Consider the following 18,656-nt stretch of genomic DNA (forward strand, 5'->3'; position numbering starts at 1 on the left):
ATAAGGATATGCAAGATACACTTCAGTTCTCTTTGTGTGACTGTCTAGAGTGAATGCACAAGACCCCAACTGTCAGCCAAACCAGATGTGTATTCTACAGACAGGCAGAGGTACAGAATAGTTAAACAAGACAATGCCACCTTTCTAAAAGTGGTTTCAAACAAGCAATTTAAAAGCCAACTTCACTAAAAGATGTTTTTTTTTTTTAAATTGCACGTTCAGCCCCCCTCCCCCTCCAAATCTCCATCTGCTTCTAATGGGAAATTACACTTAAAATATATTTCAAGGCAGTCCCCATGTTACCCTATTGGAGAGATAGTCCTTGCAATAGTGAAAAACAAAAACACACCAGTACATGTCATACCTCTTAAATACATTGCACCCTCCCCATGGCTGCCTTGGACTTACTTTAGGGTAGGCCTACATGTAGTGAAAGAGAAGGTTTGGGGTCCATTTAAATAACAGCTGTTGTCATCTAAGTCAGCATGCGAGCAGCACACCTGCTCTCAATCACTGCACCATCAATGACAACTAGTCATACAGAGAAGCACTACTGCAATAAAGAGAGCAAATGAAAAATGTAAATAGCCATCAGTTGTATAATGGAGAGGGAGGCTAGTACAGTGCTCAATAGGTTACTAAGTTATCGCTCCACCACGTCAGACAAATAAACACAATTGTGCTTGACCCGATAAGGCCACAAAGTATTAGGCTTCGTATTCACTACAGTCTTCTTTGCTCAAAAGGGATACATATCATTGTTATGCTTCGTAAAAAGCATACCTTTGTTATTGGACATTGCAAAAAGAAGACATAGAACAAAGAGTGCATAGTAATCCTCTTCTGTGCATTCCAGAGCATTATACACCATATCAAGGAAGGGCCTGCAAAAACAAAGAAGTATTTTTTAGATAGTATTTTTTACTTGCAAAAAAAAGGCATTTTCAAGCATAAAGATACATTATACTTGTTGCGAACGTAAGCGGACATGTTTTTCGTTCATAGCAGAGGTAATTGTAATAGTAATAATAATAACAATAATGACAACAATACTGATATTAACCTCTTGCGTGCGCATGACAGAACCATGCCGTCATGAGCCACGGGCGGTGTGTGCTCATGACGGCGTGGTTCCGTCATGCGGCTGCCGCTCCGTCCACGCAGCGCTAATCCCCCGCCTGTGCGGGCGAATTAGTGAGCGGACGGGGCCGTGACGGAACGACGCCGTCATGAGCACACGCCGCCCGTGACTAATGACGGCGTGGTTCAGTCACGCGCATTGAAGCACCGCTCTCACCCCCCAACCCGCAGGGAAATACGTGCCGCAGCGAAGGGGTTAATAACAATAATAACACCAATAAATAGTTACATATTTTTTGCTGCCACAGTCCAGCAGCTATGTGGCCCTACAAAAACAATCGTCCCTGACACACAACTCAAGGTTTTCAATCCTTAGGAGGAGACTTGACAGTCGGTGGTGCCAACTTAAAAAACGTATTTCTTATGCATTTAATGAAGTTAACAATGCAGGAAGTTAACACATTCTTCGTTTACAGCATATGCCAGTTTCAAGCTTCAAACAACAAATTGTCTTTAAGCAATTAAATGCTGAATTCCAAATGTTCTTCATTGTTGATATGGAGAGACCATGTCCTTCCCTAGAGGAGAGATTACACTAAATCAGCCTCTTTCAATTTATATTAGGTATTTGAATCTCAAAATTCCAAATATATGTTTTAATGAAATTTGCCTTAATGTACGAGTTACTTACCTTCGCTAACGATGTATCCGGTAGAGACATAGTCTAGCCGCAGATTCCTTAACTTAGAATATCCCCAGGCGTCAGACTGGATCCAGAAAAGTTTCCGCAGCAGCACCTGTGTGCGCCGGCGGCGGTGCCGCCCGGCTCCGCCTTGACGTTGTCCAAGGACATGACGTCAGCGGAGCCATATAGGCCCCTCCCGGCGCGCTGACGTTAGTTTTCGTCAGAGAAACTTTTCCGCGTCAGAACGTAGAGCCATCATCAAAAGAAAAAACTGTGAGAATATGGGAACAGTGTGCAAAAAAATGATGGAAAAAGAAGAAATCGACAGGTGAGAGAGCAGTGCTCTGAAAAGCCACCCCGCAAGAGCGAAGGCTCAAGCAATGTTAAAGGGAGACAAGGATGTGGAAAAACAGCCTGGCAGAGGATAGAAATTCCACCTCATGAAAGTAAACCCGTGAATGAGAACTGGTCCGGAACACTAGAATAATAAGAGTTCAGAATAAGACGTCAACAAAAGAGACGTCCCAATCCCAGTTAAAGATCCATAAATGTACATAGCAAATAGACCTGAAGAAAAAGGCCGCAGCAGTGGCAAAGACCATAAGGCAATGTAGAAATGTAGAAGGGCAAAGCGGGGTGGGGGGGGGGGGGGGGCGGACGTGAATCACTTCCACACCCTACAATCCAGGCCGAGGGTTGGAAGGAACACATGATCTATTAACATACCGCCTAATGTTTAGAGAATGGGTGGTCAGTAAGAGAGAAACAGAACAAAGCAGTCTGTTTTGGAGTGAGAGAGAGTATATCAACCTGCCAAAGGGCAAGCGAGTATATAAAGACGCAAACTGAAAAGCTCCTCCCAGAACGGGGAGGACGGGCGGGCATTAAGGAATCTGCGGCTAGACTATGTCTCTACCAGATACATTGTTACCGATGGTAAGTAACTCGTATATCTGATAGAGATGTCTAGCCGCAGATTCCTTAACTTAGAATAGATACCAAAGCAACACCCATAGGCGGCGGGTCTACGACTGAACCCCACCAAGTTCCTAAAAGAACGTAGTCGTCCGTTAGGTAACTTAACAGCACCGTTAACCTTGGGGACGAACCACAATGAGGACAGTAATGTAGCGCTGTAAACCACCAGACCATGAAGCTCTAAAGAGAGCGGAAAGCAGAGGGAGGCAAGGGCACTAGAAGCAGTATTGAACAGCACAAAAAAAAAACTATGCGTATACCGGATTGAGAGAAGGAAAGACACAAGCCAGAAAACTCGGGGCGAAGTGAGCATGCATAACTTCAAAGGGTTTGAAAGGATCCACAGAACCAGAGGTGGCGACAAAGCAAAAAGCCATTACCGGTCGACCAAGCAAAACAGTGGTACAAAGCAATGTGGAACCTGTACCTGTAAAAGCACATAGGGCAGCAGTGGCAATAGGCTGACCCATACCCAGCAAGTGCCAGCAAGGAGAAAAAAAACATATACCAGATAAGCTGGAGGTAAAGAGGAAGGTTATGCCTTTGTAAAAAGTGGAGCTGGCCCGGGGGTGTGAAGAACCGCCGGATGCAGCGTGCCAATTTCAGCAAGTGTCGAGAGAGGGCAACTGGAATGACAGAGACATGGAACATCGGCCCGACATGTACAACAGCAAAAAAGAACCCTGTTGAAACCAGTACCAGTAGACACAAGTGACAGCAGTGGCAGAATGCCAATCCATGGGCAGAAGATGCCGGTAGTACAAAAGCACCAGACACGCTCGGACTAGGCAGTGTCATCACAATACCCGAAGGGCCGATGACAAGCTGTCGAGCGACAACCAACAAGAGCGAAGACTGAAGCTTGCTGAGAGGACACTGGAACCGTACGCAGTAAGCAAAGACTACCTGTAGGGTAGCATAGCGTCTCAGAGGCATACAACAGCAAGAAGGCAAGAGGGCAACGGCCCAAGAAGGGCACCAGCACGCCAGACACCACAAGAGCTGGTGGTACAAGTGGACCGGGCCAGGAACCACGGACACTGTATGAAAAAGCGCCTGCACGAATCATTTGTGTAAGAACACAGAACAGATACTGAGAAGGATGAAAACTTTGAAACAATTAATGAGACCCAACAAGAGTCCAGAGGACGCTGAACATACTTACAGACATGCGGAAATTAGGTAGGGCAATGTCAAGAGCAGTAAGTAATCCATGCCCCTTGCCTGAGAGGAACCACAGTCCCCTGCAAGACAGAGTAGGAAAAAGAACTAGTCACTACAGTGGCAAAAGTGAGGACAAATGTAAAGGACCCGGACCTCAAGGAGCGAGTATCCAGGGAAAACACTCCTCCTTGAGAATGCACAGAATGAATCCAAGCAAAAGGGTGGAAACACTCGTCCGGAAACAGAGAACATCTGCTAATCCGCCATTTTGAAGGACAAACCCAAAGGGGCTGTACGTTCAAGATGCACCAATAAAAACAAGAAGAATCAGGGTGCACAGCGGCAAATAGGGTGGCATTCATTAAAGAATTGCCACAACAAGGTGTCTCACTAGGTGTGTGAGATAGACACCACACAGCACGGAACGCAATCCAGGTTCCAATGCAGTACAGACAGACCAACCCAATGTGCAATAGAGCAAGTTATACGAGGAACTCTGTAGCAAGAGACAAGAGACTCCAGCAGGACGTCTGCTTGTAGACTCCATAGGAGCGTACCAAGACAAAGGCAGAACCCAATGCCATAAAATACCCCACAAAGGATAAGGCTAATCCCCAGAAGGGACGTCCTCTTGGGCTAAGCACACATTCAGAGGACTGAAAAGAAGACAATCAACCAAACGGCTGCGTCGAACGTACATAGAGTTGGCAACCTGGCCATGAACAGTAACCGGACACTAAAAACCAACCTGAGCATTAGGTTGGGTGCCCAAAAATAAGGCAGAGAATATGGCAACCAGATTTATGGCAGCCCTGACAGAATACGGGAGACCACCGAATCTGCATGGCGGTCAAAAAGATCCACTCCATTGAACGAATGATCTCGGAGTGCATCCCAGATATGATCTTGGAAGCAACTGTCGCACAGCTAAGCAAGGTGGCGTAAAGCCACAGCACGAGCAAGGACCCGTCCCATAGAGTCAGTTGCATCCTGGGATGACCTAAGGGAGAATTGTGCCATGCCTCTACCATGCAGCAGTAGACAAAGCAATTCTGTCTGCGGACCTTCTGGAATAGAAGGGAGAAGGTGAGCAACTGAGTCGCAAACACTCAGGCCATATTTAAAGCCCGAACACTTGGGCTGGCAGAGGCGAAAAGCCGGCGACCACAATCATGCAGCCACCTAGACTCCCTGGTGGGAGGTAACAGGGGCAAAGAGGGTGAAGACTAAATTAAAAGCTGCATGAACAACTGGTCCCTGAGCTGTTGGGTGAAGAGACAGACAAAGAGGATCACCCGGAGCAGGGCGGTGTCTAAGGGCAATAGCCCGATCAACAGGGTCACCTGAAGAGGGTCTGGACCATGTGCCACGCAGGATATCAAGTAAAGAGTCTCTGAAGGACACCAAAGGTTCTACTTCGATAGGCTCCAAATGGAGCAGATCCAACCAAGGATCAGAGAGAAGAGGCACCATAGGAGTCTGAAAGCCAAGCACAGCAGCAGCCCCATGAATAGTGTGCGCGAAGGCAGCACTAGACTCAGTTGCCATCCGTGTAGGAGATAACAAACGGTCAGTAGGAGACTGTTGAAGGCTAATTCTACCACTGGACATGAGCAGTGGAGGAGCCGGAGAATGACCCGAAGGACAGGCGACACAGGGTACTTGCACCCGAGCTCCTTGATCAGGGGAGTCCAGGGAAACATCAGGTTCCAAGCGAGGAGGTGTAAATGGTAGCGTCGGCAGACGCCGTGGTGGAGACCCATTACCACCAAGGGAAGCGGACTAGACGCCGGACACTGGCGTCGATCAGCTCTGCATCGGAGTCGACTCAACGTCAACGACCTCCACAGAGGACTGGACTTGGACGCCGACCAGCCCACTGCAACCTGCGTGGTGGGAGCACGAGGTGACGGAACCGGCGTCGAGCATGGTGTAATACCAGACGTCCATCCGTGCGCCGCCGGTGCCGCCTCGGACATCGGCACTGGAAGCCACACAGGGCTATGGGCTGACTGCCGGGGTGGGCTGTGCTCTGACTCGGTGGCATCGCGTCGGCTCTGGAATCAGAGTTAACGCACACAGCCAGCGAAACGTTCGCAGACGAAGACCCGGCATGAGTGCCGGCTACCTCTGTGGGACCCAAAGGCGCACCAGGGAGAGGGGGCGACTCAAAACAAGCCTGGAGTGCCTTTGAATAAGCCTCCATTTGGGCACATGTTGCCCCAACACCCGGAAAGGGTGGGTACGGAGAATGAGGTTGCTGTGCGCCACCTGGCGCAGTGCAAGAGGAATGGGTGGCAGCGGCAGGGACAATGGATGAAGATCTCCGTAAGCGATACCTGTGCTTACGCTTACCTGCTGTCGTACGGTAGTCGCGGAAGCGAACTCGGGAACAAGCCCAATCCAGAGAAGAAGAGCGGCGACAGGAGGGAGCCGGACCAGCCACCCCTGCGGCCAGTAACTTCATGCAACACTCCCTCAAGGCCTATGGTTTCATCCTCTGATAGGCGGCACAGTCCTTGGAGTCATGATGCACGCCGAGGCACCACATGCAAATGAGGTGCGGGTCAGTGCCAGACATCTGACGCGCACGGGCATCACAAGCCTTATATCCGGAAGGCATTACACACAGTTCCCAAGACACCAAGGGTGTCGTAGAAGGCCCAAAAACCAGGCCAAGGAATTGCTGGTTTTCCAGGATCTGCGCTCAGACGCGGATAAGAAGAAAAGTGACATCAGCGCCCTGGGAGGGGCACATATGGCTCCGCTGACGTTATGTCCGTGGACAAGTTCATGGCAGAGTTGGGCGGCGTCGCCCCCAGGCGCGCAGAGGTGCTGTTGCGGAAAATGATCCTGGGGATATTGTAAGTTAAGGAATCTGCGGCTAGACGTCTCTTTCAGATAATGCGTTCATGCTCTCCTTCAACACTTGGTGATCTAGTGTACACTTGAGCAATACAGTAAATAATATGCTGATTCACAAAGTGGCTTGCTTTGTAGGATAGTCCTTCGCTAACAAGCGACCCGCCAGAGACATTTAAACTATTTTAGTAGACCATACATGACCTCAGTATACAGATGAACTTTAACGTCCTTCTCACCAGCATTCACTTCCTCATTGTGGCTTACTGGAACCCATTCTAAGTGAGTAAAGGCATGAAGGTCTAAACACTTGTGAGCATAGATGATACCAACACTGGTGGAAAATTGATACAGTGAAGTACATTACTGCACTGAAGGAATTGTATTTTCACACAGTGACATTTTTTTTACAGTGGATGAGCAAGTTTCATGCAGAGTCTGAAATGTTCTGTAGAATACATTTTCAAAAAACACTCCACATCATGCGATTAAAGATGACTGAAACGTGTTACTCAGAGAAAATGATGTGTGAACTGGCCCTAAAATGAGACAGCAAGTTCTAGAAAATAAATTATATCAGCAGACAGTTCAAACAAATGACATGGGTTACGATTGACAATCAATATCTGTACACACTTAAGAGGCAGAACATGGCTTGTCTTGATGACACACATTGCAATACAGCAACCCGTCCTCAATGCCAAGATCCTGAGAACAACAGTTGCACTAAGGCACAAGGCTCCAGGTCACTTAAAAACTACCTGAGGGGCAGGTAGTTTTTTGTGGCACTGGACGTCTGAAGCAGAGACGTGTATCAATGCCATTTTCTTAAATTTGGTGCTATTATCCGTCAGTAGAGTCCAAGTTCTCCACATACTGGTTGAAATGACAGGGGACAAAAAGGAACTGTGTGGAACTCTGCAGGTGATAGAGATCTTCTGTGACCTGGAGGTGTACATGTGAGCCAACTGGTGTAAGTTATAAAAGTAGAATGTGATGCCTCAAACCCTTTGCTTTCATTCCAAAGCATCTCCAAAAGCAAACTTTTCTGAGGCATCCTAAAATGTTCTGCCCATCTGGCACCCAACTACAAGCCATGGAGATATGCTATGGAATTGAAAGTGTGTTTACCTCTAGCAAAGGTTCTCATAACTTACAGGCATCCTCAGCTTAGAAACGAACTACTGGCAGCAGTAGTGAAACATTTGTGAAAATTGCTACCAATGGAGCATTTCCTTTGTGCACAGGCATCACAGCCTTGCCTCTTGTGGAAGGACTCCTCATGAAACCTTCGAAAGAATAGCTTCCCAAAGATTATCTAGTGTTTTGTTCTTTCCACATAATAGCCCCTTCACATACTAAACCAAGGGCTACGGTCAATGGCATCAAGAAGAGAACAAGTGCATTGCTACATCCTTTTATTGTTACCCTCTGGAACAGAGACACTCTTTCAGTGTTCTCACTTTAAGAAAATGCATCTCTGCTGCAGCTAGTGTGCATCTTCATAGAACAAGAATGCAAAGCCAATATGTTGCCCCTTTCGGATCTATTGACTTTGGCAATGCATTTTGCAGATGTTGTGATGTGTCAGGAAAAATTGCTTTTTGCCATTGCCCTTTAGAATCGGCCAAAAATGTCTGATGGTGGCCACATCATTCCTTATGCGCATGCGTGATGGTGTTTGTACAAGTACACGGAATGACGTGGGTGCCCTCCGTTCAAAAGATGACAGTGTCATTTAGAATGCTAAAAAACTAATTGTGCGAACAACCTTTTGAAAAAAGAGTGGACGGCAAGCAAGTGGCAGCTACCATCCTCTTCCCCCCCCCAAAAAAAGAATCTGAAATAAAATGCATCTGAATGAGAGCACAACAGATAAGAAAGTCGTGGAAAAGTTAAGGGGAGTGGCAACAATGGGAAGTAGGTGTGAGAGTAACAGGGGAGCTTGAGGTAGGTGGATGAAATATTTAAAAAAAGAATTACAACAAAATAGTAGCAAAAAAGCCCTGGTGGATGAAGCAATGGACAAACTGGGGGAGGAAGAGAGGAGGGAGTTACAGAGAGCTTATGGTATTGGGTGGTGGTTATTCGTGGGACAGGGCAAGCAGCATATCGAAGAGAGCGACTGAGAGCAAAAAAAATTAAGCACTCTCTTGAGGGTGCTTATAGAAAAAGAAAAAACGAGTCAACTACACGTGAACAGTGAAAGAATACAAGTCATTCAATCAAACTTGAGGCTACGGTCCAGGGGAGGGACAAACAATCCAAGCTATGGTATGGCACACAATGGGCTGGCCCTAATCCCACTGCAGTTTTCTGGTATGGTCTACAAGAATTCTTTCAACAGACAGCTAAATCTTGTCTGCATGTGAGAGTCAAAAAGTATGAATGGTGGAACTCTTTTCTTCCCATCATTGGACAATGTGGCCTTTCCAAAGCAGGTTAACTCTCCTTCTATAAAATTAGGGTGCCAAATTAAAAATATTCAAAGAAAGATCTTACTTAATGGATTATTGTATCACTTACAAAAAGGGTTTCATCAGCTGTTCTTACCGGCTCAGATTTGGCTCATTCACTGAGGCAGCAGCAGTTTTTTCTTCATCAGTTGTGTTCTGCTCTGCTACCACAGTGGCTGACATTTCTGCCACCTTGCCTCGTTCCATGATAACCATCTCTATTTCTGGGAAAGGAAAGGGCACAATAATAACCTATCAACATAATTAATTAGATTTTTTGAAGCATGCACACTATACGTGCTGTCAGCTTGCTATCACCTTGCTGCAATGTGGGCAATTCTGTAACAAAAGCCCAACTGTAAAAACAATGTTGTACCAAGATTTCCATTTAAAAAATGTAACCTTTTATCTTTTTACTGAAACAGACAAAATGCTGTGTGGCCAACCGTTTCTTAATGAGAAATAATGTATGATTTAAAAAAATATACTTTTTTGCAGACAATTATGTCACATTATGAGTTATAAAACTGAAATAGAAGCCTTTGAGAAACATTTATTTATTGTTGTAGCTCAATCATGCGTATTGGCAGGTTACTTGTTTAAAACTATTCTAGCTACCTAAATAAAGAATAAATATATGACACGTTTGAAGGGAGTCTTTACAAAAAAACATTATGATGTTATAGAATTATAACATTTAGAACTATTCTTTCCAAATCAGAAAACCTTGAGCCTTTTGATATTTTTTTAAAGCCTTGCACTTGGGCAGAAGTGACTGGGAGAGTTCAAAAACGTTGCTTCCCTTCCCACAGGGCCTGTGGGTAGTTATAGTTAGGACCAAAGTTTCCATAGGAAAAGCTTTTTTTGCCAATAGCTTTGGTGCCGTTCGAGGACTCTTCACGAAATTTGAAAAAAACTTCTTAGTTCAGCTGCTTTATTGAAAGTTTCGGGGTCACCCGTCAAAGCATGGGCCGAGAAGAAAAAAGGGGGGATCCCAAAACACGTTTTCCCCATGTTATGTCTATAGGGATTTTTCATTTTTTGAACACAATACAGCCTGAACTGCTAAACGGAATTACACCAAACTTGGCAGAAAGCTAGATGTTTGTCGAGAAAGCGAGTGGTTTGTAATTTGTTGTAAATCCGTTCAGTAGTTTCAGAGATATTTAAGTAAAAAAATATATATATATCTGGGAGCCCAAAATCCTACTGAAATTGATTGGCTGCTAACACTTCAACCTGGAGGCGTTGGCAGCCAACTTGGGACTAGGTCGAACAGAGTCCCTCAAAAAAAAATGTACAAAACAAAAAGAAAAAAGAAAAGCAAAGGCGACGCTAGAAACACCACGACCCCCTCTCCCCCCCTAAAGCCCCTTGGGGAGAGGTGTTGGGAAGGGGGGGGCTGCATTTTCTAAATTTTTGGTAGGAACATTATAGCCCCCTGGGTGGGCCAGGTCCCGGGGCATTATGGAAATATAGGAAGAGGGGAGCACAGGCTTATTAATACCCTGGGGAACACCACCTCCCAAGGGCTTTTTTCTAAAACAAATGCAGGGAGAACCATACGGCCTCTCCCACTGCCCCGGAGACCACTGCCTCCCCGACGCTTATAATTCTATAAACGATGGGGCCTCATGGGGACTCCTCCAAGCCCCAGGACAGCCTCCTCCCTGGGGCTTTACTTAAAATAATGTACCCCCCGCAGCCCATGGGGTCGCCACCTTCCCGAGACTTCAGATAGACTATGGGGGCACATGGAAGCCCCCCCCCACCACACCACTGCAGCCCCAGGGGCTGGCACATCCCTGGGGCTTTCATTAGAAATAATGCAGGGGCACATGGCCGCCCCACCCCTGCAGCCAAAGAAAGTATATACCAGAGGACAAATAAAAGAGGTATGGAAAGGGGATAAACAGCATTTGCCGTGCATCATGACACAAACTTGTTCCAACTACAGGCTTATGCCGATTTAGTGGAGGGACACCTGGCTACCAAGAGGACATAACAGTCTTCGGGTGGAAGGTTGAAAGTTGTCAACTGCTGCCGTTCAAACTCCATGCAAGGAGCTGGAGGCTGGACAGGTTTGGGTGAAGAACTGCCCCTGCTGCTGTGACAGAAGATCTTCCAGGGGCAGTCTGAGCGGAGGATCGATGGCCAAGGTTGGAATACCAGACTCTTCATGCCCAATCCGGAGCCACAAGAATGACTTGAGCAGGTTGTGCTTGATCTTCTTGAGCCCTCCAGGCAGAAGTGGTATAGGCGGAAACGGGTAGAGGAGGCCAAAGCTCCTCTTGCGACATAAAAGCATCACAGAGCGAGCACTGTCATGGAAACTCCAACGCGCAATACTGCTGACATTGCGCATTCTCTTCGAAGGTGAACAGATCTAACCAAGTATTTCCCCACCGCTGAAAGAGACTTTGGGCTATCTCCGGATGGAGACACCATTCGCGATCAACCAGGCACCGATGGCGGAGTTTGTGCGCTCTGGCGTTCAGAGAACCCACCAGGTATTGAACCACCAGGGATATGCCCTTATGTTCCAGCCATGTCCAGAGGGGGAGAGGCTCCAGACAAAGTGTCCACAACCCCACCCCGCCCTGTTTGTTGCAGTACCACATGGCGGTGTCTTTGGCACCAGAACATGGAGGGAATAAAACGGCCTCCTTGGCAAAAAGAGCCGCATCTTCCTTGTGTAGAAGTGCCAAATGATCCTCCGACAATTGGTCATAGGAGAGTGGCATGGTGGGAGGGGTAGTCTCTAAGGGGAGGGATTGGCCCCTTCGGATGATCAGCACAACTCACCTATCCCATGTGTTGGATTGCCAGCAGAGGAGGTGATGGAGAATCCTGACTCCGACTGGCCACTGATGGGCCTGAAACGTCAGACTATGAAGGTGTGGAGGCATTGTCAGCGAGACAAGTGTGGACTCGCCTGCCCGCTGGCTCCCTGACCCACGAGAACGCTGGGTCCCATGTCCGTGGCCAGGCAGAGGCTGGACAGCTTGCAGTGGCTAGGCTGGACAGGAGGTGGCTTGGCGCCCCTTCCGCAGCCACGAATGGGATGAAAGGCAGACTGAGGTGGAAGGGAGGTAACCGTGAGGCCCAAGGATCTGGCTGTAGCTTGAGAATCCTTGAAGCGCTCAAGCGCTGAGTCTGGCTTGTTGCCAAAAAGGTGACAGCCTTCAAAAGGCATGTCTATCAAAGTAGATTGGACATCCCCAGAGAAGCCAGAATTCCTCAACCAGGCATAGTGTCTGAATGCTACCGACGAGACAACTGTTCTGCCCAGTGAGTTGGAGTGTCCAGGCCACAACGGAAGGTGAATTTAGCTGCATCTCTCCCATCTGCAACTGCCTGAAAGAGAACGTCCTGGCATCCTTCAGGCACTGAGGTAGCACCTGCGCAACCATATCCCAGATGGTATGGGACTATCAGTCCAAGAAGCATGCGGTATTCACCAATCTCAATGTGAAGCAGGAGGTTCTGTAATTCCCTACCTGGGGATGCAAAAGGGAATACACCCTTTTGAAGATAAGGCTTGGACAACCAAGATCTTGGGGAGGGATGTTGCAAGAGGAACTCTGAGTCACCCGGAGCAGCACGGTGGTGGCAGGCGACTGTGCTGTCCTGGGCTTGTACCAAGTGCCCAGATGGACATTGGTGAGGGCTTCATTGAAGGGCAAAAGGGGTTCTGAAGAGGTAGTCGCAAGCTGAAGCACCTGTTAGGAGGTTAAGTCCTGACTGTTACCTAAGAGAGCTCGAGGTCAAGGACCTCGGCCACCCTTACCACCACCACGGCGTAGGAAGCTCCCTCCTCCTTAGCCACGATAGGGGGAGAAAGCAAGCCAGTGACAGGGGAATTGCCCACACCACTGGCCTCACCCAGGTCCGTCTGCCAGTCCATAGATTCTTCAATCTGGTCAGTTAAAGGGTCCAGCTGCCCCTCCAAATCCTCTTACCCACCTCCTGGCACAAAATCAACACCAGGGATGTACTCAGGGACAGAAACTTCTGTCCAGCTCCGTGTCCACTTCAGGGATAAGGAAAGGGTTGACGCAGATAGGGGGACATTGTTGACGGCGTAAGCGTTGTTGCCGGGGCCGAAGTCTGATGGACTGTTTTCAGGTTGTGTTAGTGAGTATATGGGTGTGCAAGAGTGTGTTCGGAACTGCCCCCAGTAGGCCTTGATACATATGATGTATCTGTATATCTGAATGTATGTTTAGGAGCTATTGTAAAGGAGTGGCTGGGTGTATTAGTGGTTGTATCCTTTTCAGATAGGTATGTGAATTGCAATGTGACGGCCAGACTGGATGTATAACAGGGCAGTGATAACATTAATGTTTTAAACTAAAAAAAAACACAGACATTTAGCAGTCATAGTTAGTGGCCCTAACTAGAACTTGCGTCCCCATGTACTGCTTATAACCTCTCACATGACACTCGTGACATGTTCTATGACATCATTTATGACACCACTGATTACATTTCAAATGACATTAGTGATGACATCCTCCACGTTTCTTTTGAACAAATTGTTCTTTAAACGGGTATACTATTAGAGCTATGAAAGTGCAAAATAACTAGCATAATATGAGGCACCATTACTGCTATCATACATACAACCCACTTAGGTAAAGCAAGCTTGTACTATTTGCAAAATTGACCTTTTACAATACACTTCATGAGTAGCAGAGGTCAAGATGACTGTGTGCAGGATAGGGTACCCTTTCATTCTTAGTGTTTAATCTGTATTCAACTGTTCAGGGAAACCAAATTCCTCCAGATACTCAAGCGCTGCTACATAACTAATGCCCTGCTACGGACAGTCTTTACCTGTATCAAAGCCCTGACAGTCACTGACCCTACACTGAGAAATGAAGTGCATATGAGTAGAAAAGTGGGAACTGTTTACTCTATGGAAAATGTGTACTCTGTACAACACTGCTTGCAGACAGTGTAGGTCACATGAGAAATACACCACAAAGTATTAAAAAGTATACACTAAGCACAGTGTATAATTTATGAAAACCTTATGCGAAGAGCTGCTATTCACTAAAAATAACCATGGTCTGAAGATTCTAAAATCATATTACTCGCAGTCTTAATACAGATACCCTATCTTCTGAAGCAAACTAAGCACATGCAGATAGGTTAGTAACTGGTGCACACTATGTTGAGCAGAAATTGTCAGGCTGAGGCGATTCTGTCTAGTCTCAAAACTGCTTACAAAACTTAGTATGTAGTACATAAAATCTTTCTCCTGTTGAAAACTTTTCTGCAGAACCAAAAGTCTTGTGTGGAACATATTGAACACAAGTCAATCCTCAACTGTACATAGAGTTACTCTTGAACACAAAGATGTATAACATTTTAACACCTCCACACAGTTATGGTGCTTTAGGAGCATAATCATTGTGTAAACTTACACAGCTTTTGGCTGTACCAAAACTGTACAAAATTAGGTAGAAAAGTATTATGGTTACCCAATACTATGTAAACTATAAAACAAACTAACACACTCATCGAATGATGTCATCAATGATGTAAGTTGTGATGTCATATATTATACCATGAGTGATGTCATAGTTCATAAGGAGTGCATGGCTGGGCGCAAGTTCTAGTTAGTGCTGCTAACAACAACTACAGAATTTCTATGTCTGTTCAAAATGTTAATGTCACTGAGAAATGTACCTAACTATGTTACTTTAACCATTGGATTTTTTTTCAGCAAATTTCTGAGTTTTTCTTTCTTAAACAGTTTATAACGTTACTTTAACATTTGTTATTTTCAGTGAATGTATATAGATAATGTTACTTACTCAGTAAGCATCTGTTCTTGGCATGTAGAGCTGTAGATTCACATGCACTGCTTACTCCTGCCATTTGCTGTTGGGTCCAGATGTTTGCAAGTTGTTTTTCTTCTAAGAAGTCTTTCATAGTCACGAGGTGAGGCGATTCCTCCTTTTGGGTATAAGTGCATGGTCATCAACTCCATTGCTAGATTTTTTTTCCGCAAGAGGGTGAAAATGGAGTAAGTGTAGAATAGAGATGTCCATGCGTATAATGAAGAACTGCAACAACTACAGGTACGCGGGGACGCAGGTGGGCGCATGTGAATCTACAGCTTTACATGCCAAGAACAGATGCTTACTCTGTAAGTAACATTCTCTGTTCGAGGCATGTGTGCTGTAAATAGACATGCTTTGCAGAGACTACAAAGCACTATACTCCCATAGCAGTGGCTAACCTGTAGATGTTGAAGTTATTTGGAACAGTGTTTTAAGTACTGCTTGGCCTACATTAGCCTGTTGTCGTGCTGACACATCTAGACAATAGTGTTTGGTAAATGTGTGTGGTGTAGAACATGTAGCTGCTTTACATATGTCAGCTAGAGGAATGTTACCTAAAAAGGCTACAGAAGCCCCTATTTTGCGAGTGGAATGTGCTCTAGGGGGTATGGTCAAAGTCCTATCAGCTTTAGCATAGCATGTTTGAATGCATTTAACAATCCATTTGCAATACCAGACTTAGAGATAGGATTGCCTTTGTGAGGTGGAGCAAACAGTTATTTGGTGGAAGTCCTTTGTACTATCTATGTCTAATGGAAGTCCTATGTACTATCTAATATCCTTACTTCCCTACTACTGTCGCACCTGTGGGACTATACACCCTGCTCACACCCTCCTCAACTGTGCCCACCTTTAAACTCTAAATATTCTAAACACGCTTAAGCAAGTATATGCTCCTTATTATTGCACTTTATACTATTGACGCAATTGTTTGTCTATACACTGTGTACCGACACTACCTCACCTGTGACCTACCTCATGTCCTTTGACCCACCTATGTAACTAGCACCTTGTACCTAACTACCTCATATATTACTTTGTATATACGCTTTATTACTTTGTATTTTTATCCCCATGCCCTTGTAAAGCGCTCTGATATCTGCAAAGATCTTGTTCGCGCTATATAAAACTTTCAAAATAAAAAAAATAAATAAATGTAGTACAGTAAAAGCTCTTTTCACATCAAGCGTGTGAACAGTGCGTTCTCCTACAGAATCAGGTTGAAGAAAGAAAACTGGTAACTCAACCGCTTGGTCCTGGCCCCCTTCAAATTCGTTCTCAACCTCGCTGCCAGGCTAACAACGAACTGTAAACGCTCGGACCACATCTCCCCTGTCCTCAAGTACCTCAAATGGCTCCCCATTGAAAGCAGATCCTCCTATAAAATTGCCTGTATTACTCACAAAGCCCTGTACCAGAAGACCCCTTCCTACCTCTCAACTAAACTTTAAAAAGCTGGCTGTACCCGAACGCTGAGAAGCTCCAACACCCTCCTTCTCATCCCCCCTACTCAAAAAAGCTGCTTCAAAATCCCGCTCCTTCTCTGGTAAAGCCCCAACGATTTGGAATGCCCTACCTAAAGACCTTCGATGCAACCCCTCCTACCCCAGGTTCAAAAAATCCATTTGCTCACTACATGCTGGGGAAACAAGATCCCAGATCCCCTTTCTGACTACCTCTCCTCCTCCCTCCATAGACTACCCTCCCCCTCTCTTTCCCACCCACTGCCTACTATGACCTTCTAACCCACCCTGACATTCTATTAAATTAACTTTCCTATTTACAACAACATTCTGGTTCCTACAACTTGTTGCTCTATCTCTTCATATATGTGCCTTTAATCACTATTTAACACCAGTATAACCTGCTGTTGTTCAATTACCATGATTGTTTTATTGTGTACTTCCATTGATGATGTAAAGCGCTCTGATACCCTCGGGTGGAGCCAGCGCTATATAAACCCTCAAATAATAAAATAACATCCCTGTAACCTTTGTTTTTTAAGTGAATTTGTAAGGTTTTTTAAATCTTATTTCCTAACTGTAACCAGTAATCTTTAACACAGAGTGTGTCAGTGAGTGCACAAGTGTCTCAGTGGATGTAAGAGTCTCTCAGTGGGTGCATGAGTGTCTGTGTAGGCGTGTAAGTGGGTGTGAAAGAGTATGAGTGGGGCTGTAAGTGAGTATGTAAGTGTATCAATGAGTCTGTGAGTTGATCTGTGAGGGGGTACGAGAGAAAGTATGACATATTCTGTAAGTGGGAGCCCAAGTGGCTGACTGTGTTTGTGAGTGGGTACACATGTCTGAGTTTGTCCGTAAGTGGGTGCATATGTGAATGGGTGTATGAGTGGCTGTGAGAATGTCTGAGTTGTTCTGTGAGTGGGTGATTGAGGGCCTGAGTGGGTTCTGCTCAGTTTCTGCCTTTTTCTGCTCACTTCTAACCTGCATTTTGCCTCTTTCTGCTTGTAGCTGACCTTTATTTTGCCTCTTTCTGCTAGTTTCTGATCTCTATTTAGCCTCTTTCTGATATCTATTTGGCCTTTTACTACTAGTTTCTGGTCTATAGTTTGCCTGTTTCACCTCGATTCTGACCTTTATTTATTCTGACCTTTATTTTGCCTTTCTCTGCTTGTTTCGGATATCTATTTTGCCTTTTTCTCCTTAATTCTGACCTTTATTTTGGCTCTTTCTGCCAATTTCTGACCATTATTTGACCTCCTTCTGCTAAATTCTGATCTCCATTTTGCCCCTTTTTGCTTGTTTCTTACTTTTACTTTTCATCTTTCTGCTTGTTCTTGACCTTTAGTCTGCCTCTTTCTGCTAGTTTCTGACCTTTATTTGGCCTTTTTCTTCTCATCTTCCCCCGGGACCGCGGGGGAGCCTCAAGATACAAACTCCCCTCCCAGCAAGGGGGATCAGTTTCATAGCTCTCTCTTGCTGAGAGCAGAGTTCATAATTGCTGTGACTTGGAGGGAGCTGTCAAAGCTCCTGCCAAGTAAGAAAAAACAGCTATGTCTTGGGGGTGGGCACCATAGTAGGAGCCAGACCAGCTCTTTCTGAAGGTTTCTGACCTTTTTTCTGCCTCTTTCTACTCGTTTCTGACCTTTACCTAGCCTCTTTCTGCTTGCTGCTGACCTTATTCTGCCTTTTTCTCCTCTTCTACCCCCGGGACAGCAGGGGAGCCTCAAGAGGATTACTCCCCTCTCAGCAAGGGGGATCGGTTTAACAGCTCTCTCTTGCTAAAAGCAGAGTTTGTATGAGCTGTGACTTGGAGGGAGTTGCCAAAGCTCCTGCCAAGTCATAATAACATCTATGTCTTGAGGTGGGCACCTTGGGACACAGCAGGAGCCAGCACCGGCTGGCCCAAGGGAGGGGATAGTCCTTGGAGCCGTAAATGATCCTGGAGGCCCCCCACCTAGTTTTAATTGTATTATAGGAGGTGGTGGTACCTGGGGTGTCGCGTGGCCCTGCCATTACTTTTAATTTAGCTCTGGGGATGTGATGTTCTCTGGGGCTTGAACCCACCCCAGGAGGGGTTCCCATATACCCACCCCTTCAAATTTAAAATAAAGCTCCG

The 18,656-nt window shown here is 45.9% G+C and overlaps 1 protein-coding gene across 3 annotated transcripts in view; it reads right to left on the reverse strand.

Annotated features, from left to right (window-relative positions):
- CLEC16A (C-type lectin domain containing 16A) overlaps positions 1-18,656 on the reverse strand; it is a 654,120-nt gene that overhangs the window by 392,702 nt on the left and 242,762 nt on the right. For all 3 annotated transcript variants that reach the window (XM_078663155.1, XM_078663154.1, XM_078663156.1), the window contains exons 11-12: positions 9,323-9,449; positions 784-884 (exon numbers count right to left, since the gene is read on the reverse strand). In XM_078663155.1, coding sequence (XP_078519281.1) covers positions 784-884; positions 9,323-9,449 — 228 coding nt within the window. The remainder of the gene's footprint in view (positions 1-783; positions 885-9,322; positions 9,450-18,656) is intronic.

This window comes from Lissotriton helveticus, chromosome 10 (genome assembly GCF_964261635.1).
Source record: "Lissotriton helveticus chromosome 10, aLisHel1.1, whole genome shotgun sequence".
NCBI classification, from domain to species: domain Eukaryota; kingdom Metazoa; phylum Chordata; class Amphibia; order Caudata; family Salamandridae; genus Lissotriton; species Lissotriton helveticus.